Below are 23669 nucleotides of genomic sequence, written 5' to 3' on the forward strand. Positions count from 1 at the left end.
AGCATGTAGCTATGGTCATTTTCGTGAACTTTGTCAGAATTTTGTTAAAATGAGTTATGTCAGAAGGACCATTGCTCTAATTGAGTTAAAGTTGAGGCACTATTGCTACAATTGGGGTCCCTCTACTCATCAAAGCGTGTAGCTATGGTCATTTTCGTGAACTTTGTCAGAATTTTGTTAAAATGAGTTATGTCAGAATGATCATTGCTCTAATTGAGTTAAAGTTGAGGCACTATTGCTCCAATTAGGTTAATGTTGAGGGACCATTTCTCCAGTTGGATTAAAGTTGAGGGATCAATGGTAATAAATTTTTAGTTAAGGGATCATAGTTGTACGTTTTGATGAGTTGAAGGACCAATGGTAATAGATTTTTAATTGAGGTACCATTGCTCCAATTGAGTTAAAGTTAAAGGATCATTGCTACAATTTACTCTAAAACAAGTGTTGACTTTAGTGAAAGTGTAGATTTTGTTAATAGCTGCACACTTGCTTTACACGTGCTTAAGGTCTGGGATCATAAAAGATTAGCATCGACTGTGTTTGTAAGCTGCCAAGGAGTGCATATATTTAGGTTTCTTTGCAAGAACAATCGTGATGACATTAGAGTTATTACAACCTGACATAGATGTTTCAGTTTTGCGGTGATAAGCAGTTCGATACGGATTACATAATGGGAAGTGTCATTGTTTTTTTTTTAATATCCTGAATATTTTAGAAATGTGACGTGGATTTTCATTTTTATGTTTATGTGGAGGAAATCGAAGATAAATCGATTTATGGTTGTGACATTCAAGTGGGGGAAATGAAATCCCATTTTTGGATGTTATTATTAAATTAAGTATTTTGGTGCTGTATTTGTAGTTACGACACATTTATATTTACGGAGTGAAAAATGACAAAAATGCCCTACCTGGCTAAATAGAATTATACGAGGACATATTTTATCCTCATATGTTTTACCGTATTTCTTGGCATATTTGGATAGAGCTCTATCCTACGAGTACGTAGGCGAAAATCGTTCGTGAAAAAGAGTTTCAACGAAGGAGAAACGGTTAAATGCGGGGATAAAATGGTAATTAAACATTTTCTAAAAGGCTTCTAAAAAGCTGGAGAGGAGGGAGAACTGAGGAGACTCGAATCTCCCTTTGACCCGTGTGAGACTCGACTCTCGACCCAATGTCTGGGCAAGAAATCCAATGCTTTCTCCAGCTGTTCACGCAAAGACACCACCTGTAGGCGACTCCTTAACCTCCCTTGTTCATTTTCCTCCCATGTACAAATGGGTTTGACCCTATATTCGTGAAGAACTGAGACGAAGGGTTTCGAGGGCTTCACGGTAGCGATCCGCTGTTTTTGTGAGTCACGCCATTGATTACCACCATCGATCAACTTCTCTCAACCCCTGGAACAAAGCCCATGTGTTGGTTGAGGCGTCATAGCTTGTTTTAGGGTCGAATCAAGAACACCCATTTTTAGGGTTTCCGACAGATCGAGGTTGATTTCAGGTGTTTCCCAACCGAATTGGACTTCGGCTCAGGTATGAAAATTCTTCCCCGTGGTTTGTTCTACAACCTTGTAAAATTTGGTAAATTTTAGAGTTGGTCGGAATTCGTGGTTTTCGTTCGCCAGAAACCGCCATGTGTGGTCAGAGGGCTGATTTTGTATTTTTAAGCTAATTTCGATATTCTGAGATAATATTTGATTTTCGTTTGATGTGATTCGATCATGTGGATGTAGTTTCATTTTTATTGGCCGCTTGAATATTGTTAGTAAACGGTTTAAATTTGATGGCGAACTACGAATGACTTGATCTCATTTGACGGTACGTAAGCAATCTAACAAGAAGGTTAGATGCAGCCATGGAAGAAAATATCGATAATATCGGCGATATATCGCCGATATTATCGAATTTTGCCCAAGCCGATATTTTAAGTGGTATCCAAGGGGGTTTCGTCCAAATTTCGCGATATTATTGCGAAATTTCGGAACTGTGCAAGTCGGAGACGAACGCCGGAGCTTTTACAGCTCCGGCCGACTGTAAAACAACCTCCTAGACTCCGATCTAGGTATGAACATGAAATAGAAGACAAGAGGAACGTTTTTATAACGTCTGTTTGTCGTGAAACGGCCGGAGGTGTTTGGAAAGTTCTTCGACACCCACGGCCTCGCTGGAGATGGGTGTGCATATTCCCGAGTCGATTTCATCCTAAAAACCTTGCAAAAAGACGAGATAGAACTTCAATTTCATATCTAAGCTTCGATCTAGAACATAAAATGAAAAACCCAAAGCTTACCTAACCGGAGAAATTGAAGGAACTCGCCGGAGCAGGTGTGATGGTGTGTGTGTGGGTCTCGGTGCAGAGGGAAAGGAGAGGTGTATGTGGGTCTCGGTGCAGAGAGAAAGGAGAAAGAGAAGCAGAAGGCCGTGGTGTGTGTGTGGGTCTCGTTGCAGAGAGAAATGAGAGGGAGGAGCAGAAGGCTGTGGTGTGTGTGTGGGAGAAGGGAGAAGAGAGATCGAGAGATCTCTGTATGTGTGTGTGTGTGGAAGAAGGGAGAAGAGAGATCGGAGAAGAGAGAAGAGAGATCGAGAAGGATCGAGAGAGAGAGACAGAGGTCGTGTGTGCGTGTGTGATGTTTGTGTGCGTACGTTGTGTGCGTGTGTGGTTGTGTGCGTTGTGTGCGTGTGCGGTTGCGTGCGTTGTGTGTGTGTGTGGGTTCCTCCTGTCAGGAGGACACATGACTCACTCAGGATTCCCGACAACTTTTACAATTATTTTGACAATTTCAGACCACTTTTACAATTATAACTTGTATTCTTTTCAGACCATGGATGGTGGTTTCATTCAAAACCGTGTGCCGATATTCTTTCAAAAGGTGGAGTATCAGAGCCATTGTGATATTCTTTCAAAGCTGCCATTGTGATATTCTTTCAAGAGGTGGAGTATCAGAGCCATTCAGAGCATTTTCGTTTCTTCTTCTTCCCCTACCCCTTTCAAAGTCATTCCAGATCCATTCCAGAGCTTGAACACAAAGGGTTCCATATTTAAAGTAAGTTTACAAACTTATATTTATATTATTGTAATTTATACAACAACAAAAAAATTTGTGTGGACTCGTATGTTAATTTTTTTAAGTAATTAATACTTGCATGTTAGTTTTTGTAAGTAATTAAGTAATGTTAACAATTACATGTTAATTTTTTTAAGTAATTAAGTAATGTTGTATAATTATTCCCTAGGATAATTTTAATATGTTTAATGTTATTTATTATTTTATTTCCCTTACCATTTTCAAAGCCATTCCAGATCCATTCCAAAGCTTGAACACAAAGGGTTCCATATTTAAGGTAAGTTTACAAACTTATATTTATATTATTGTAATTTATATAACAACAAATAAATTTGTGTGGACTCGTATGTTAATTTTTTTAAGTAATTAATACTTGCATGTTAATTTTTGTAAGTAATTAAGTAATGTTAACAATTACATGTTAATTTTTTTAAGTAACTAAGTAATGTTGTGTAATTATTCCCTAGGATAATTTTAATATGTTTAATGTTATTTATTATTTTATTTCCCTTACCATTTTCAAAGTCATTCCAGATCCATTCCAAAGCTTGAACACAAAGGGTTCCATATTTAAGGTAAGTTTACAAACTTATATTTATATTATTGTAATTTATACAACAACAAATAAATTTGCGTGGACTTGTATGTTAATTTTTTTAAGTAATTAATACTTGCATGTTAATTTTTGTAAGTAGTTAAGTAATGTTAACAATTACATGTTAATTTTTTTAAGTAATTAAGTAATGTTGTATAATTATTCCCTAGGATAATTTTAATATGTTTAATGTTATTTATTATTTTATTAATATTAGGTTTTATTATCAAATTGGATTATTATTCATTAATATTAGGTTTTTTTATTATCAAATTGGATTATTATTCATTAAATTAGATTATTATCAAATTGGATTATTATTCATTAAATTGGATTATTCATTAAATTGGCTTATTATCAAATTGGACTATTCATTAAATTGGATTATTATTAAATTGGATTATTATCAAATTGGATTATTATTCATCACTATGTTTTATATTAGGATTATTTTTTTATCAAATTGGATTATTATTCATTAAATTGGATTATTCATTAAATTGGCTTATTATCAAATTGGACTATTCATTAAATTGGATTATTATTAAATTGGATTATTATCAAATTGGATTATTATTCATCACTATGTTTTATATTAGGATTATTTTTTTATCAAATAGGATTATTATTCATTAATATTAGGTTTTTTTTTTATTATCAAATTGGATTATTCATTAAATTGGATTATTATCAAAAAGGAATATTATTCATCACTATGTTTTATATTAGGATTATTTTTTTATCAAATTGGATTATTATTCATTAATATTAGGTTTTATTATTCCATATTATTTTTTTAATTACTTAAATTTTTACAATCATTTTCTTTACTTCATATTTAATTCTTCTGTAGAATAACTTTATTATTTAGGTTCTCTTATATAACTGTCATCACTACTATATTTTTTGGCCAAAAAATATTTGTCTAATTTTCATGAAAAATAAATGTAGGTACATTTACGATGTCCAGTGGAGCTACTAAACGTGATCCAGCTTGGGAACATGGATACCCAATAGACGGAAACAAACATGGCACAATTTGAAAATATTGTGGTCGGGTAATGAAGAGTGGCGGAGTGACACGACTTAAGTACCATCTTAGTGGATTAGATCCAGTAAAAAATGTCCAACGATGCGATAATGTCCCCCCAGAAGTGAAGGCATTCATCAGCACATTATTAAAAAATAAAAAACAGCAGAAGGAAAAGATAACACAGGGAATGGAAAATATTCGAGCTGGGCTACGGGGAGAAGTCTATGGCCAAGCGATTGACAATGATGATGATGACGATGAGGACGAATGTGATGATGACATGGGACCTGAAGAACGACGCAGTTTGAAACAAGCATTACGTGCCTCCAAACAGTCAGCATAGGAAGGAGAACACCTTCATAAAATTCCTAATATAGCACAAGGTTCCGGGACAAGTGGTGGTGCACAAATGAGACGGGGAGGCAGTCTTAGAGAATCACAACCAACACCACCAATAGCCCCAAGTTTATATAAGTCATCCAAAGCACGTCAAAAGAGTGTTTGGATTTATTTCACTGGAGGTAATGTGAAGGAGGGAATGGGGCGTCTAATTAGCAAGTTCTTTATCTATGAAAATGTCCCTACTGCGAAGGCATCATCACATCATTTCAAAAATATGGTAGTGGGATGTCAACAGGCCGGTGTTGGAGTACAACCTCCCACTCCCTATGAGATAAGAAACAAATATTTGGATATGGAGTATAAAGACATTGGCGAGTATGTTAACAAGTTGAGGTCAAAGTGGGAAACTAATGGTTGCACAATCATGTGTGACGGATGGACCGGCCCGACCAGATTGTCTATCATAAACTTCATGGTATACTCCAAGGGAAAGACAATTTTTTTGAAGTCTGTTGATGCTTCAGACCATATAAAGAATTACAAGTATATTTACAAATTATTGAGGGATGTAATTGTAGACATCGAAATTTCGGTAAATAAATGTTGACCGATAAATCAAAGTTTCAACGCTCATGTATTACATAAATTTTACACGTAGTGTGTGACTTAACGAAAATTGAAATGAGTTGGAAAAGTCATCAAATAGGACACGTGTCAACACCTGGCAGAAACGACTTATTTCATCTGGAATATTATATTCAAAGTTAGGCCTTGGAAAATTCTATAAATACAAGCCCATTTCACTCATTTAGAGACCAATTCATATTACACCTTGAAGCTCTGAAGCTCTGAAACTCCGAAGCTCTCAAGCATCCAGGTTCCCGAAGAATCAAGAAAGCGTTCTTCGTTCATCGTTCTTCCAAGATCAAGCCCGACGGCCCTTGGATCAACAATCATCCACCTTCAAGCCCAAGCCCCGACGGCCCTTGAAGAAAGCGTTCATCGTTCATCACTGTTCTTCGAGATCAAGCCCAAAAGCCCTCGAAGATCCGTTCAAAGCCCAAAAGCTCTCGAAGATCCGTTCGTCACTGTTCTTCGAGTTCAAGCCCAAAAGCCCTCGGAAATCCGTTCATCACTGTTCTTCAAGATCAAGCCCAAAAGCCCTTGAAGATCCGTCAATCACCATTCTTCAAGATCAAGCTCAAAAGCCCTCGAAGATCCGTTCATCCTCGTTCATCCAAGATCAAGCCTCGACGGCCCTTGGATCAATCGCACATCCCACAAATCAACACCTTACGGAGATCGAATCAGAGGATCAAAATAGAGAGAGATTGTAACCCAAAATCATCAAATACAAATATTTTGTTTGTGCACGTTTGTTCTTGTCTCTTTCGTTTCAGGAATTTTCCGTGTTCACAAATTGGCACGCCCAGTGGGACAATCTCTACCTCTCATCTCTTTCTCCGTTCAAGGAATCCAAGCACACCTCAAAGTCAATGGCATCAAGCAAGGGACAAGCCGTTCTTGCAACCACTGAGGGAAGGATCCTAAGCACTTCTGCTGCAAACGAACAATCCATTGGCGCCACAACCGCTCCTCAACATGCCACTTCAAAATTGGTGCCGCTAAAAGAGCAAGGGGAGCATCCAAGGTGTGAGTATGTCATCAACCTGACCTCACTGGGGGCACCGAAGCACGATGTTGGGGCGCACAAGATGACATCCCAAAGCAGCCAACGACGTTCTTCATCAGCATCCTGGATGTCTAAAGGAAAGTCACGTCTATTGGTCGCACAAGTCATGACTATCGGCGTTACCTCCGTTGAAGAACAACTGGCTCAAATGAATGAAGCAATCGCAAGGCTAACCCGAACTGTGGAAGAAAAAGACTTGCAAATTGCAGCACTCGTCAATCGACTAGAGGCGCAGGACGGCGATAAACCCGACCCAGAGAATGATCCACTAAAAAGAAGAGATGACGAAGAAGATGAGCCTCAGGTGGAGAAAAACGATGCGAAGCCGGAGCCAGACCAAGCAGCGGCACTCATGGGATCTCTTTCTATCCAGCAGCTGCAAGAGATGATCACCAACACCATCAAGGCACAGTACGAAGGGAGCTCAAATACCTCCGGGTTGTACTCAAAGCCGTATTCAAAGAAGATCGACGCCTTAAGGATGCCGATGGGTTATCAACCACCAAAGTTCATGCAATTTGATGGAAAGGGAAACCCAAAACAGCACGTTGCCCACTTCGTTGAAACTTGCAACAACGCAGGAACCGAAGGGGATTACCTCGCCAAGCAGTTTGTGCGCTCGCTGAAAGGAAACGCCTTTGAGTGGTACACAGACCTAGAGCCTGAGTCCATCAACAGCTGGGAACAATTAGAGCGGGAATTCCTCAACCGCTTCTATAGCACCCGCCGCACTGTGAGCATGCTAGAGCTAACGAGCACAAAGCAGTGGAAAGACGAGCCAGTCATTGACTACATCAACAGATGGCGCACTCTAAGCCTCGACTGTAAAGACAGGCTCTCGGAAACCTCTTCAATCGAGATGTGCATCCAAGGCATGCAATGGGGTTTGCAATACATCCTTCAAGGCATTAAACCACGGACCTTCGAGGAATTGGCCACTCGCGCCCATGATATGGAGTTGAGCATCGCCCATCATGGGAAGAAGGAACCAATCGCCAACTACAAGAATGATAAAGTTCTTGAGACAAAGGTGGAAAAGGCTGCATGGAAACCCACCAAGGAAGCGATGACGGTCAACACATCTCCTGTCAAAATCTCCACACGAGGCAAGGCGATTCAAGCCGAAGGCTTTCGTGATCAAGAGATGCGTAGACGCACTTTGAAGGAGCTCGAGGAGAAAACTTATCCATTCCCCGACTCTGATGTGGTTGCCATGTTAGAAGACTTGCTGGAAAAGAAGGTGATCGGCTTGCCTGAGTGCAGACGGCCAGAAGAGATGAATCGCACCGACAGTCCAAGGTACTGTAAATTCCACCGCTTCATCAGTCATCCGACAGAAAAGTGCTTCGTGCTGAAAGATCTTATCATGAAGCTGGCTCAAAAAGGAATCATCGAGCTAGATCTTGACGATGTGGTGAAGTCAAACTATACCACCATCACTTCTGACTCTTCCGACTCGAAGTTTTCACCTCAACCGCTGGGGGCATCCTCCAAGACAAGCAAAATTGAAGGATGGACTCAAGTCACTCCTAAGAAATTGCACAAGAAGCATACGTCTCCTCCACAAGTCCGCCAATCGGAAAGGGGGCAAAGCAGCTCTTGTCAACCTTCAAAGCAACGTGAACGTGTTGAATATGATGAAATTGCGACACAAAGATCGTCCGTTGCCATCACGATGCGCGACTTCTTACCCGAAGACTTCTTCAATCACTCGGTCAAGGCTCCTTGCTACGAAGATTGCGAGGAACGACTCTCTCAGATCGCTTGACGAACAAATGCTCCTTGTTCGCATGAGCCTAAACTGCACGAACCAAAGCTCCTTGTCCGCACGAGCCTAAACTGTATGACACAAGGCTCCTTGCCTGCACGAGCCTAAACTGCATGGCACAACGCTCCTGGTCTGCACGAGCATAAAAGGCAACACCAATGCTCCTGGTCTGCACGAGCATAAAAGGCAACACCAACGCTCCTGGTCTGCACGAGCATAAAAGGCAACACCAATGCTCCTGGTCTGCACGAGCATAAAAGGCAACACCAATGCTCCTGGTCTGTACGAGCATAAAAGGCAACACCAATGGCTTCTTGCCTGCACGAGCCTAAACTGCATGGCACAACGCTCCTGGTCTGCACGAGCATAAAAGGCAACACCAATGCTCCTGGTCTGTACGAGCATATAAGGCAACACCAATAGCTCCTTGTCCGCACGAGCCTAAACTGTAGGACACAAGACTCCTTGCCTGCACGAGCCTAAACTGCATGGCACAACGCTCCTGGTCTGCACGAGCATAAAAAGGCAACACCAACGCTCCTGGTCTGCACGAGCATAAAAGGCAACATCAACGCTCCTTGCCTGCACGAGCTGAAACTGCAACACGGCACCAAATGCTCCTTGTCTGCACGAGTTGAAACTGCAAACGACACCAACACTCCTTGCCTGCATGAGTTAAAACTGCAAACGACACAAAAAGAAAATACCAAAAATATGTATGTATTTGAACTACGTTACGACTTGATCTCTTCTTTGGAGGGGTACGTAGGCAGCTTGAATATTCAAAATTTCGAGTTCAGTCATATCAAAATATAAATAAATGTTTTATTAAAGAAAGTCAATTTTATTAAAAAAAATGATGAATACATATGTTTATGTATTTACAAAAAAAAAAAGAAAAAAAACAAACAAAAAAAAAAAAAAAAAAAAAAAAAGGTTTGTACAATATATATAATCTGCAATTGCTTCGGCCCAGCACGGTTCACACCATCAACAAGGCCACCAAACGTTGGGCCCAACTCCTGTGGCCCAGTTCTTCATCTCGAGCTCGTTGATGCAGCCGGATTCCACTAGCCCAAATCCTAAGCCCGACTCTCAGAACCCAATCCACTCAACTTGCAGCTTACCTCAGGCCTATCCCTTCAAAACATGGGTCACAGCCCATTCTTCTAGCCCAAGTTCCTCGTCAAACATCTTCACTAAAAGGAAGACCTCCAGTTGCAATTCGACAGATCTCTACCGTTCGTCTCCCACCATGGGTCATACGCCCTCGAAACCATCGTGGATCTCTCTCTCTCTCTCCTCTCTCTGTCTTGTAGTCTCTCTCTTTTTCCTGCTTCCACGAGAGGCGGAGAGGTCACGGAGTTGTCGGAGATTTGCAGATTGAGCAAGAGCATGTCGGACACCATCGTCACCTCACCAGAGACGATGACGAAGAGGTTCGTCAACAGGTCGCCGGTGAAATTTCGTCAAAACCAAGACTCTTCAATGGGTTAAAGGAGAGACCGGATCGTTGGGTAATTTGATGTGTTATTCGGAAGCTGTCCATACTGTTCAGAACCAGTTGCGGTGAAAATCAACAGCGTCAAGAGCAGGGTGAAAAATCAACAGGCCACGAGCACGAGTACGCTCCTGAAATCTTCCGGCTCCCGCCCGACAATCCGAACTGGACAATCCAGGTCATCCAGAACCTCTACCCCGCCCTCAGCAGAGACATGAACGTCGTTTCTGCTCAAGACCCGTTACACCAGAACTCTGATTCGGGTCCGGGTCGGGTCGTGATCAGTGGGCTTGGGTTCCACGACGTGGTGATTGAGACCCCTGTTCACTCCGTTCAGCCTTCCGATTTGTCGGGGAGATAGATCGGCGAGATTCTTGTTACGTACACGACGAGGATCCGACAGCTTATAATCCACGATGTCATCAGATACATCCAGGTGTTTGAGAACCATGATGCTTCAGCTGGGGCATCGATGAGCCACTCTCACAGTCAGATAATGACACTCCCCAGCCGCGTCGCTCTCTCTCCTTCCTCACTTTCTCTCTCTAGAAGAACAACTCAAAACAGTGTGTGTGATAAGAGATTGCACGCTCAAAGTACGCAAATGTGAGCGAAGTTTCCCGAAAAATTCAGCAATTCCATTAGCTTTTTCCCGGAAAACTCAAGGATCGACAATTTTCTCAAAAAAATTCAGCAGTCTGTCAACTTGGGTAATTGAAATGCAAGACATTCATTCAGTGAGAGGTGGAGGGAGGTTCTTCGGGGGCTCGGGAGGAGGAGACCCGAGGCTGAGACCGCATCAGCACCCGAACCAGCATGCCTTGAAATGCCCGCGGTGCGATTCTCAACACCAAGTTCTGCTACTACAACAACTACAACTTCCCCCGTCACCCTCGCCTTCTCCAGCTCTTCCCCTAATGCTGCTTCCCCAGCAGCCGAGTCTCAATCAACCATCTCTTCCCAAGTTCCTGAGAGGGAAAGGTCGAGATTGTCGAGATGGTTGCTGTTTCTTCCTGGAGCTATCACTTTTGGGCTTGGGACTTGGCAGATTATCAGAGGGCAAGAGAAGATACAAATGTTAGATTATAGACAGAAAAAAAAACTGATCACTTTCCTCCCTCATTTGACGGGCCACCGTCACCTCTGCAATTGCACCGACGACCCATGTCGAGATGCTCGAGAGCCTGCCCTCATCCTTATCCTCCAGATCTCCAGATCCAAGTAAATCTCCAGATCTCCTCGCGGCGATCTCCAGATCCAAGCAAACCTCCAGATCCAAACAAATCTTCTTCTTCTCTCTTCACATGTTTCCATTTCTCCATCGCCCACTTCATCGTCCCCCGTGGCGTCTCCGGCGTCCTCCACGTACTCCAAGCAGTCGCTCATGGAGGCCGCGACGGCCATTTCTGAAGGGAAATCTGAGGCCGCTGCAGAGATCCTCGCCCGGATGATTACGACACAGGTCCCGGATCCGAGACCCAATTCAGAACAAAGGCTTCTGGAGTTCCTGGGCTTAGCTTTGAAGTCCCGGGTCGGCCCGATTGATAAATTCGCCGCCGGCAAACGAGCTTTTTGGGCAGGAGCATAGTGGGTCGATTCAGTTGCTTTACGAGTTATCTCCGTGTTTCAAACTCAGGTTTATGGCTGCTAACCTTGCAATCCTTGAAGAGACCTTGACGGACCAACCAGCGGCCAATAAGGTTCATGTGATTGACTTCGACATCGGGCATGGCTGTCAGTACATGCTCATTTTCCAAGCGCTCTCAACGCGTGTGATTCTGTACTGTGAGTCGCCAGAGTAACTACAACTGGCTTCCATGCTCCGCTCAGGTGGAGGGTCTTGGGTTCGAAGGTTGGTGTGCTTCTCCTGCTCAGCAACATTTGATTCGGTCTTGACAGCATCAGCAACGTCAGCACCAGCAGCGTGATTCTCGACTCCGAGCTCGGCAGCAGTGGCGAGGACGGCGGCGTTGTTGTCCTGAAATGTGGAAATGGCAGCGTGAGGGTTCCAGTTGTGGGATTCAACGAAGAAGAGGGCTTCTTGCTTCAAAGCAAAGATGATCTCGCAGGAGGAGCTGACGACGGCATCGTTTTGGGAATTGGATTCTTGAGCTTCGACTTCCATGACGATTAGGATTGTTCAGTGCTCTCCGTCCATGCTTTTCATTGTTCTCTTCCTCTTCTACTATTGTTGTATGATGATGTTGTTGAGCCTGGAAGTTGCTGGCGATGAACAAGGCCTTGAAGAGGAAAAGATTGCTCCGGTGATGAAGTTGTAACTCAGGTTGAGCGTTCTCAGGTTGCTTAACCGTCCCCTCCTTCTTCCTTAAACTCCACCTCCTCCGTCTCTTGCCTCGCAGCTGCCAACAACTTCAAAGACCGCTGTCAAACGACTAGCCGGCCGAGAAGCTCTTCCTCAAACTCGAGCTCCGCTCCCTGCAAATTCCTCTACCCACAACCCAAATTTATACAGAAAAATATAAAATAAAAAAAAAATAAAATAAAAAAGGGATGGTGGAGCAAAGTGGTGCTGCCACCACGTGAAAAAAAAAGGGTGCATCAGGCACCATGTGCAAAGAAAAAAAAAATAATAAAAAAATAATATATATAATAATAATAAATAAATTATAAAAAAAAAAAAAAAAAATTGCATTGAGAGAAATAAAGTCCATTTTATTTATTTTTCTGGAAATTTTACATAAATTTGCATTCTACACACCTTAGGAAAAAAAAACAAAAAAAAAAAATCAAATCAAATCAAATTTACAAGAGGGGATCTTTAAGGACGATCAGGTGCCGCCTCACCACTCGGCAGAGCTCCAGAAATGAGAGGCGCCGGAGGTTGACTGTTTGAAGCCACACCACTCAGCGGAACTCCAAGAAGAGGAGGCACCAAAGGTTGATCATTTGGAGCTTCATTACGCGGTACAACCCCAGAAGACGAAGGCAAATGTTGTTGGAACAAACCCACAAACCTCCGATGATCAAGTAAAATCTGACCATCAGATTCCTGCATCTGGTCAATTTTCCTCTTCATGTTTGTGGCATAGTTGTGTGCGAGCTTGTGCAACTGCTTATTCTCATGCTTGAGCCCTCTAATCTCCTGTTTGAGACTCATCACTTCAGCCGCCAACGATTCAACTTGACGGGTTCGAGCAAATAGGCGTTGGGCCATGTTGGACACAGAACCTGCACACTGCACACTAAGAGCCAGAGACTCCTTAACAGCCAACTCATCAGACCGCCTGGAAAGTAGTCTGTTATCTTTGGGAGTGACAAGGTTCCGGGCCACCACCGCAGCGGTCATATCATTCTTCATCACCGAATCCCCAACAGTAAGAGGACCAGTAGGGGATATGAAGGATGGGCGCCATATGTTGTCTGGAGAAGGCGGGACTGCCTCTTCACCAAGATTCAAGTCAAAACGACGATCGGAGGGTCCTGACATTTTCAAAGTGTTGAAGAAAGAAGAGGTCGGACGAATCAAGATCTTAGAAGTGCAAGAAGGGAGATTTCACAAGTAAAATTCAAGTGTGCTTTGAAACGAACAGCGTGCCTCTATAAAAAATCAGCACTCGACGGGATTTCAGAGATCGAAGAGGCGAGCTTAGAATTCGAAGAGGCCATTCAAAAATCGAAGAGGCAAGCTCAGAAATCGGAGAAGCATCTTGCTTTTCCAGCCACGTCAGCACCCATCACACGCAAACTCAGCTTTGCGGAAATCACGGGTAATTTGTCGAAGCGCCGATCCCAGTTATCGAAGAGGCGCCAGTCTTTTTCAGCCGCGTCAACACCTGTCACATGCACACTCAGCTTGGCGGAAATTACGGACAATTTGTCGAAGATTTCTGATAAAGAAGAAAGCACGTGAAGCCATACTGATCAATCACGCATTGGTTGCCGACACAAGTAAAAGAATAGTATCTCTACAGGTACTAAAGATTTTCCTATAACTGTCCACCTTCACCCTCCATAGCAAGACAGACATACAGAACCTTTTCTTCATCTCCGAGAATGCCTTCCCAACGAAGCATCTCGGGTCACTCAGTGTTCCTTATTCCTTGGGGTACCTCTGCAAGCCAATGACTCCAAAGCAAAAGTATCTCATATCACCAGGGTAGAAAGCAAGAGTATCTCATATCATGCATTCTCCCTGTCCTTTCCTTTGTCCTTGTTCTTACCTACAAAGACAAGGATAAAGAAAACAATATGCCGGAACTTCCACTCAAACTCGGGTAAGGAACCGACTGCTTGGAACCCTTCCCTGATTGCCTACCTAGCACTGCTCTCGAGTACTCGTTTCCCACTGCTGTTGTACTTTCAAAGAAGCTGCCACATCTGCCTGGAGAACAGATAAGGCAAGTGAAAATGATACCTTGCAGCATGTGGAGACAAGGTGCAGAAGGAACAAGCAGAGAAGAATGCAGTCTGCACAGTCAACTCAGCAGAAGGAGTCCGAGCTGAAGAACTCTAGAAGCTGCCATATCTGCCTGAAGAAACAAGCAGAGAAGAATGCAACATGCACAGTCAACTCGGCAGAAAGAGTCTGAGATGAAGAACTCGTTTTGACCCTCAAATTCTTGGGTCGACTTACTAGGCGTTGTGGGCTGCACGTGCCGATTCACCACCCTTGAATCGAATCCTTAAAGATCAAGTCATCAACTAGAAGAATAGCTCATCAATCTTGAAGATCATACCGTTGACCAAACTGCTCAGGTGTGAATTAGAAAGATTGAACAGAGCAACAAGTCATCACCTTCACCTCGTGCCTGTTTGTCATGTGTTCGAGTCAACCTTCAAGAATCAAGCCTCAACGGCCCTTGAAGAAGCTTTCAGCCAAATTCGAAATCAAGCCTCGACGGCCCTGGAAGAAATCACAAGTCTGATTCAAGATCAAGTGTCTACCACCCTTGAATCAAAACCTAGTTCAAGAATAAGCTGTGGAAAATCAACAATTGGAGGAATCCAGAAAATCCTCCAACCCAGTTCAAGATCAAAGCTGTGGAAAGTCAACAAGCGCAACAAAATACGTGCCGATTCATCCACTACCAAAGCCAAAAATCATCTACCACATGAAGCTCCTTGTGGCCCAATTTCAACCTTCAAGATCAAGCCTCGACGACCCTTGAAGAAATTTCAAACAAAAGTTCAAGAACAAGCCTCAACGGCCCTTGAAGAAATCTCCAGCCCAATTCAAGATCAAGCCTCGACGGCCCTTGGATCGACATCTACAGTAAGGGAATTCAAAACGCATCTCCTACACGTGACAAGCACATGTATACGACGTGCCTTGAAGTGGGGGCATTTGTAGACATCGAAATTTCGGTAAATAAATGTTGACCGATAAATCAAAGTTTCAACGCTCATGTATTACATAAATTTTACACGTAGTGTGTGACTTAACGAAAATTGAAATGAGTTGGAAAAGTCATCAAATAGGACACGTGTCAACACCTGGCAGAAACGACTTATTTCATCTGGAATATTATATTCAAAGTTAGGCCTTGGAAAATTCTATAAATACAAGCCCATTTCACTCATTTAGAGACCAATTCATATTACACCTTGAAGCTCTGAAGCTCTGAAACTCCGAAGCTCTCAAGCATCCAGGTTCCCGAAGAATCAAGAAAGCGTTCTTCGTTCATCGTTCTTCCAAGATCAAGCCCGACGGCCCTTGGATCAACAATCATCCACCTTCAAGCCCAAGCCCCGACGGCCCTTGAAGAAAGCGTTCATCGTTCATCACTGTTCTTCGAGATCAAGCCCAAAAGCCCTCGAAGATCCGTTCAAGCCCAAAAGCTCTCGAAGATCCGTTCGTCACTGTTCTTCGAGTTCAAGCCCAAAAGCCCTCGGAAATCCGTTCATCACTGTTCTTCAAGATCAAGCCCAAAAGCCCTTGAAGATCCGTCAATCACCATTCTTCAAGATCAAGCTCAAAAGCCCTCGAAGATCCGTTCATCCTCGTTCATCCAAGATCAAGCCTCGACGGCCCTTGGATCAATCGCACATCCCACAAATCAACACCTTACGGAGATCGAATCAGAGGATCAAAATAGAGAGAGATTGTAACCCAAAATCATCAAATACAAATATTTTGTTTGTGCACGTTTGTTCTTGTCTCTTTCGTTTCAGGAATTTTCCGTGTTCACAGTAATCATGGAGGTGGGAGAGCATAATGTTGTCCAAGTCGTGACCGACAACGGTTCTGCATTTGTCAAAGCTGGAAAAAAGTTAATGAAGCATCATAATGTGTTTTGGACATTATGTGCAGCACATTGTATTGATCTCATGTTTGAGGCAATGGGGAAGAGAGAGAATGTTGCTACTGTGGTCAAAAGAGCTAGAACGATCACAAATTATATTTACAATCACGGTTGGTTGTTGGCAAAGATGCGTGAATTTTGCAAAGGAGAAATGATTCGTCCAGCTACCACTCGATTCGCCACCAACTATATTGCATTAGACAGCCTACTTAAGAAGAAAGCAGGGTTGAATTAACTATTCACTAGTGACGATTGGGCCAACCACAATTTGAGCCGCTCAAATACAGGTCGTATGGTGGAAAGTATATTGCTTGATCATGCTTTTTGGACTCAATCAGAACATGTGTGTCAAGTGTTTGAACCTCTTTACAAAGTTTTACGGATCGTTGACATAGAAGTGTATCCTACTATGGGGGCAGTATATGAGTTGATGCGTGTAGTGAAGGATGAATTGGAAAGAAAACATGGTGCAAGGTGGGTCATAAAGATAATTGAAGACCGATGGTATAAAACATTATACCACGATTTGCATGCAGCAGGTATAAATTATGTCATAATTTGAAATTCATTTCTTTAGTTGCATAAGTATTATTTCTCTTATTAGAGTATGTGTTTCTTTGAACAGCATATTATTTGAATCCCCGATACCAATACAGACCCGGTGTTGGAGATGATGGTAACCTTATACGTGCTGTACATAATGTATACTCTAAATTAGACCCTGCATCACCAGTAGTTGGCCAATTTGGAAATGAGGTACACAATTACTTAAATTATAATAATTACTTTGTTGGATTAAACTAACATGATTTATTGAATTCAGCTAACATGGTTTAAAGATGCAAGAAGAACTTTTGGAGAACTAACATCAGTTATTGCTCGAACAAATATGTCTCCTAGTGAGTATAAACATATTTCACTATAAGTTTATAATAGAATTTGTTGGAGTTATTAGGCTTATCAACATTGTTTTTCATTGTAACTGAATGGTGGATCATGTATGGGACCGATGCACTAACTGTGAGAAAGTTAGCAATCAAAGTATTATCACAAACAGCTTCCTCATCTGCTTGTGAAAGAAATTGGAGCACATTTGCACTCATACTCACAAAGCAAAGAAATAAGTTGGCTCATAGTAGCTTGGAAAAATTAGTTTATTGCTACTACAACATGAAGCTTCAAATTCGAGATAAGGAAGCAGAAATAGATCATGTCGACCGTGGTGACCCACTAGATGTGTTTGATATTGTTGGTGACGATGATGATACAGAGGGTAACCAACTTTTTCAATGGATTAGACCTCTTCATTTAGATGATGATGAGGGCAACCCAGCTCCAAGAGTTGCTGAAGAAGCACGTAATGAAGGGATAAATATAGAAAGAGTATTAGAGGAGGAGGTGGGATCTAGCAGCGCTGACTCTTTGGAAGAACTTTTGCGCCCAAGACCAAGAAACACTGGAATTCCACCTTCTTCCAATCCTACACAACCACAACATCGTGCTGATACTAATGATAGCTCTAGTACAAGATCAGGAGACTCACCTACCACCGGAGGTGGGAATGATGAAGGACATAGTGGAGCTGGAGGTAGTAGTGGTGGATATGGAAACTATTATGGACTACCTCCCGGATTTATGAGCCCCTTCACTGGTAAGGCAAACTTCACGCATGCAACACAGGATGATGACCATGGCAGTAGGCGGGCAGGACCAGGAATTGGTGCCATAGGGAAAGACTATACTCGCAGAGAAAGAGGCAAGGGGATTTTGTCAAATCAAGAAGATGACTCGTTATCTAGAACTTCAGACTCTGTTGGAGTGGGAAGTAGTAACTATGGTAATATTCATAACCAACCATTTCCCTACCCTTCATATCCCATTCCTGTTGGGATGGAATCAAGCGACTCATGGAAACAATCCGAGACTCAATCTTCAAATGATTTTGCTTATGGACAAGGTCAACCAATCTCAGATCCATATGGGTGACATGTTAACAATTACATGCAAAATTATTTTGGGGATTTATCATTTAATAACTACTCTTCACAATATACTCACTCTACACATAGAGATGATGAAGATAGTCAAAATTTTGAACCTCATAGGAACTCTATGTGGTACTAAGTCACTCATGTATCTTACCATGCAATGTATAAAGTGTAAAATATTTTACTAATTCATTATATATAAATGATTATGGTGTGGTTAGACTTCTTTCATTAATTACTACATATTTTTTACACTCACAATGTTTGTTAGCTCGCTATATAATCAACTTGATAATGTTAAATCCATCATGCAATGTATTTCCTTCCAATTTTTTGTGATAAACTAATAGATAATTGACTAAATAAACATTCTGCAAAGTTTCAATAAAAATTTCCAAGTTTTTCTTACAATTTCCGTGGTTTCCATGTAATTTTTATCGATATCGATATTATCCCGATATTTCCATCGATATTTCTGTGTTTTCGGACTACCAATATTTCCGATATTACCGATATTTTCTTCCTTGGATGCAGCCATAAAATGACGGAATAAAAATTATTGTGGTTAATAGAGTATTGATTAACCATGACTTTGTTTTTTACCTATCACTGAGAATTGCTTCCAAATAAATTTTGGATCGTTACAATGTTGAACACCATCATCTACATTATAAATTTAGGGTCCCTGCTCTCATTTGGCAAGCTATACTAAGCCTTGGTCCAGCTTTTTTTATGTTTGGTAAACATTCAGCTTCAACTTTTTTTCACAGTTTTGGATGAAAAAAAACAAAAAACACAAAGTTGCAAAACCCAGCTTTGAAAAACCAATTTTTTTCACATCTGTTTTACATAAAAGTTTATCAAACACTATAATACTGTTTTTTTCTTTCAAAAGCAATTTTACAAAAAAATTTACCAAACAATCTGCTGTTTTATTTCACATTTGCTTATTCTTACAGCACAATAGAAACAGTTTTTTTTTTTCAAAGCATAACAATACCAAACCAGCCCTAAGAGCACCACGCCCCATAAAGTAAGAGTGACAAGCAGCAGTAGAACCATAACCTAGCTGCAAGCCTGCAATGGCATATTTAAGTAAGTATTTCGGACCATGTGAGTTAGCTGGATTGCACCACCTATTGCTAATATTTTACTAGACGACATGGATTAGATAGGTGTGCAGAAAATGAAATACCTCGGCACATTGCAGAGGCTTTTGCACTTGACAGCAGTCCAATCTTAGTCCATGAGTAACAAGTATGTAACATGTTGCCACTTCAATATTCGTTCAATGGAGAGTGAGCTTACCATTCCATAAAGTCCATATGGCACATGACTTGCTGCTGAAATTTTGAAGAAAAAAGGCAAGTTATAAAAGATGATTGCTTGAGCATCACTCGAATTTACAATCATTTGCTAAACCTGATCGTGATCCAAAGCAACCATTGTGTTCAGACTCCATTTCTTGCCTTCATTCTTCAAAGAATCAGAATCTTTCTCCGCAGTCTTTGCCCCAGGCTCTTCTTCATCCACCCAAGAGAATGAAACAGGCATTAGCGTAGTCTGTCATGGCGCGGAAGATCTCAGGCAGGCGAGTTTTGAGACTCCCAAGTGACTTCTCCCTCACCTGGATACAGTGCCTCTGGTGAGCTTCGCATTCCTCTTCCATTCTCTTCTTCAAGCTCTCAACAATGAATTTCTTCTCTGAGACCGGGTCCTTGGGAATTGCATCTTCACCTCTCTCCTGATCCATTTCAGCGTGCCTCTGCTCGTACTTTTGGTACCAGCGTTCGAATGCCCGACTTTTACGTAGAAACTCCTTCCGTGTCTCCTCGAACTTCTCTTTTAGCTTCCTCTCTTCCTCCTGATGAAGTATGATGGTCTTTATCACAGCCGCAAAGGACGATATTGCAGATTTTGCGAGTTCATCACGAAGCCAAATGGTTTATTAAATGGTTTTTAATTCCATTTTTTTATTTTTTTATTTTTAATTATTGGTTTATTAAATGATTTTTAATTTAAATTAAATTCAGATTAATTTAAATGATCACGTTATATATCACATAAAGTAATATATAAATGTGGTATAAAAACATAAGAATAACATTACTGATTAATTTATATTAAAAACCCGTATAAATATAAATAAATATATATTTTTTCCCTCCTTTGAATCCTCTTCACATAAAAAAGCTCCATTTGTTTCTCTGCAAATCCGCCTTTCTGCATCTCTCTCTCTCTCTCTCTCTCTCTCTCTGATGATCTGCATTTTCCGAACCTGGTTTCGAACTCGTTCCTAACTCGCTCATTCTCTCTTTCTATATAAATAACATACACAAATAGAAAGTGAATGGAGGGCGTTGCTCTCTCTGAAGATCTCTCCGATTCCACTCAGCGTTCCGACTGGGACAGCGACCAGAGAGTCTACTTCATTCCCTACAGGTCTAGCTCCTTCGCCTCTCGATTTCGTTTGCGTTTTTCACTTCCCACACCACTGCATTTTCCAATCCAAGCTGGTTTTTCTTTTCCTCAAATATTGTATGCATTTTAGTTTATGGGAATTTTCCAGAATTAGAAATACTTGGGGTTAGATTAGGAATTTGAATTTTAGAATTTTGTTGTTGTTAGTATAGTTTTTTTGTTTTGTTTGAATTCTAGATTTGGGAGTGTCTGAATCGTAGGGTTGTGATTGGATTTATGCACGGAATGTTCATATGTGAATTGGGTTTTCAGTTGGTGGAGAGATGCACAGGAATCGGTTTTGGGTGATTCGGATGGGAAGAGAGGGATTTTGTACGTGACGTCGCAGGCTTCTTCGTATGCGGGCCCTATGAAGCTTATCAACAACATTTTCAACTCAGATCTTGTGTTCAATCTCAGGAGAGAGGATGATGGTGTACGGAGTGGTGAAAATGTCGAAGTCGGTGTCTCAGGCCGAGACTACGCATTGGTGCCCGGAGAAATGTGGGTTCAGGCACTCAGATGGTGAGTGCTTTTTAGATCAGCTTTTTTTGCCATTTTTATGACATGGGCTGTTTTGAATATGATTGGAATGAAACAAGAGCCAGGTAGTAATGAGAAGTACCCTGTTAATCCAGCGTGGTCCTTTTTCCCCCAGAATGGTCTGTGTTTGATGTTGCCTCTTTTGCTTTAAATGCTTTTTAGTCACATGAATAGTTGGCAGTACAGTCCTGTGCCCAAACTTGATTATTGTTGTACATTTTACATGAAATTCACAGGCATTTGTGGCCCTGTAATGGTATCGCACATTTAAGTGGTGTTTTGTTGTCTTATATTGAAATGGATTGATGTGAGTTGTTAATTATTATTTCCATGAATGCTGCAAGGAATGTTTTGCAGGTGTTTAACTGCTTAAATTTTTACCCTTGATTTGGTTCTACTTCTAGATTAGGCAGTTGAAATTTTAACCCTAACCTTCTAAGAGCAAGAAATTTTGAAAAAGATTGATTGTTCTTTGACTAGACTGCAGCAACTTAATTCCTTTAACGTTATCCTCATTCCAATTATGCAGTGTGAAAATAATCCCCTATATTTTGAGAACAGTTAACGCTTGCTCTTGCATTAACACTTGAAAAGCAAACCTTTTGAGCTCTCCGAGGTATGTATAATGCAATTTTGCATATTTCAAAATGACTAAACCCCCTCTAAATGCTAAGGCAGTCATAATAGTTATATTGTTTGTAATTAGTATTTCCAATTAAGTACATTGTTGATCTCAGAGTTCTGTGGTAATGAATCAATTTGGTATTTTTGTAACTCATGGAATACTATAAACGCGATGCATTTCCCTGAGTGTGAAAGTCATGGCATACTATTAAATTTTAGGGGATACACATAATTTGTTGAGTATCTTAGCACTCTCCGACTGTTGTCTACATGTAGGCATAGTGATTCTAAAGTTGCGGTGAAGGGCAGTAAGAGTTTTTCAGCTGCGGAAGATGACATCACCGATGTCTATCCACTGCAACTCAGACTTTTTGTTTCACGAGAAACAAATTCATTGGGAGTAAAGGTTACAAAAAAGGTCAGCATATGTACTTAATGTCTTGTTTCGGTTTTTTATATTCAGGTTTTCATTTTGTTTATTTTTAGCCTTGGATTCTTAATGTTTGGATGACTAAGATTTGAACTACTAATGATGATAGGTTTGTGTGAACAATGTGCATGCGGGCCATCTTTTGGAAAAGTTTGAAGCATGAAAATAATGTCACAAACATACATTTTAGCTGGAAAAGTCTGCAACATCAGTTTACTAGCTGTGTTACAGTATAGATAACGTTTTTCTCCCCCAAAAAGTATACAGTTAATGATGCAAGACATCATAAAAAAATTTCTTTCATTTTGGATGGATTCCCACTTTCAATTTATGCATCTCTCACGCTTTTCATCTTTCCCATAATTTTCTTTTAACTTAGAAATGAAAAATGTTGATATATGAAATTGATTTATTGCTGAACCTACTATCATATATATGCTTTTAAACTGTTATTCAACAATGTGTTTCTAACTTCTGATGAATTTTTTTACTTTCACTTGCACTGCTGCGTGAACAAGTAAAGGATGGAAGAGTATTTGTAATTATGAGTTCATTGGGCTGCACCTTTTCTTTATATTCTTTTGGTGAACGACCTATGTATTATGAGAATCACATATATTCCCACATCACATGGTAATACATAATGTCCTGAGCCTCTCCACCTGTTGCCAATTGGTTTTGAGTTGGATGCTTTGATTCTCTCAAGGTATCAAAGGATGCCATATATGTGTCAGGCCCAACAGCTTCATCTACTTGCCACAGCACCCAATTTAGGTTGTCCACATGTTTGGCTCAAGGTGAGTGGGCACATTGAGGGAATCCCACATTGGGAATTTAAACCCTTTCAAAGTAGTATAAAGTGTTTTCGGCTTCTCATCCATTGCCAATTGGTTTTGGGTTATATGCTCTATTTTTTCACATGCAAAATATAATCTGCTGATTCTGATTATTGTGGGATTCCATTGTCTTCCACATCTTAAATTGATGTTCTATTATTTCATTTGTGCATTTCTCTTGTAGGATAATCCAGTCGAGTTCTTCAAGAGAGCCTGCAAAATCTTTAGTGTGGAGTCTGAGATGGTAGTTAAGTTCATTATTTAAATGTGTTCTGTTATCAGGATAAAGTGGATGGCTTTTTAACCTCTGTCATTGCACCAGATACGCATCTGGGACTTTTCGGGGCTGACAAACTTATATTTTATAAATGAAAGAGCCAAGTCTCCTAGAGACTTTCAATGGGAGTCAGATGAGGTAAGTGGCAGCTTGATACAATACATTTGTTAAAACTTAATTCATACTCATCAATTGTTGATACACTGCATGCATACTCCAGAATCTGTTTCATGTTTCTCAAATTGAT

At 41.0% G+C, this 23669-nt stretch overlaps 1 protein-coding gene across 4 annotated transcripts in view; it reads left to right on the forward strand.

Annotated features, from left to right (window-relative positions):
- Nucleotides 1-1395: 1395 nt before the first annotated feature.
- LOC103444927 (ubiquitin carboxyl-terminal hydrolase 8) overlaps nt 1396-23669 on the forward strand; it is a 28274-nt gene continuing 6000 nt past the window's right edge. For 2 of the 4 annotated variants that reach the window (XR_011579311.1, XM_029099955.2), the window contains exons 1-5: nt 20406-20694; nt 20986-21237; nt 22156-22297; nt 23330-23389; nt 23468-23560. Coding sequence is in view for 3 of the 4 variants with exons in the window: in XM_029099955.2 (XP_028955788.2) it covers nt 20603-20694; nt 20986-21237; nt 22156-22297; nt 23330-23389; nt 23468-23560 (639 nt within the window). In the remaining variant the exon portion in view is untranslated. Of the gene's footprint in view, nt 1538-20405; nt 20695-20985; nt 21238-22155; nt 22298-23015; nt 23107-23329; nt 23390-23467; nt 23561-23669 lie in introns of those variants that run through there. The other 2 variants (XM_070819093.1, XM_029099956.2) reach the window with 2 other exon arrangements.

Source organism: Malus domestica, chromosome 03 (assembly GCF_042453785.1).
Source record: "Malus domestica chromosome 03, GDT2T_hap1".
In the NCBI taxonomy this organism is placed as follows: Eukaryota; Viridiplantae; Streptophyta; class Magnoliopsida; order Rosales; family Rosaceae; genus Malus; species Malus domestica.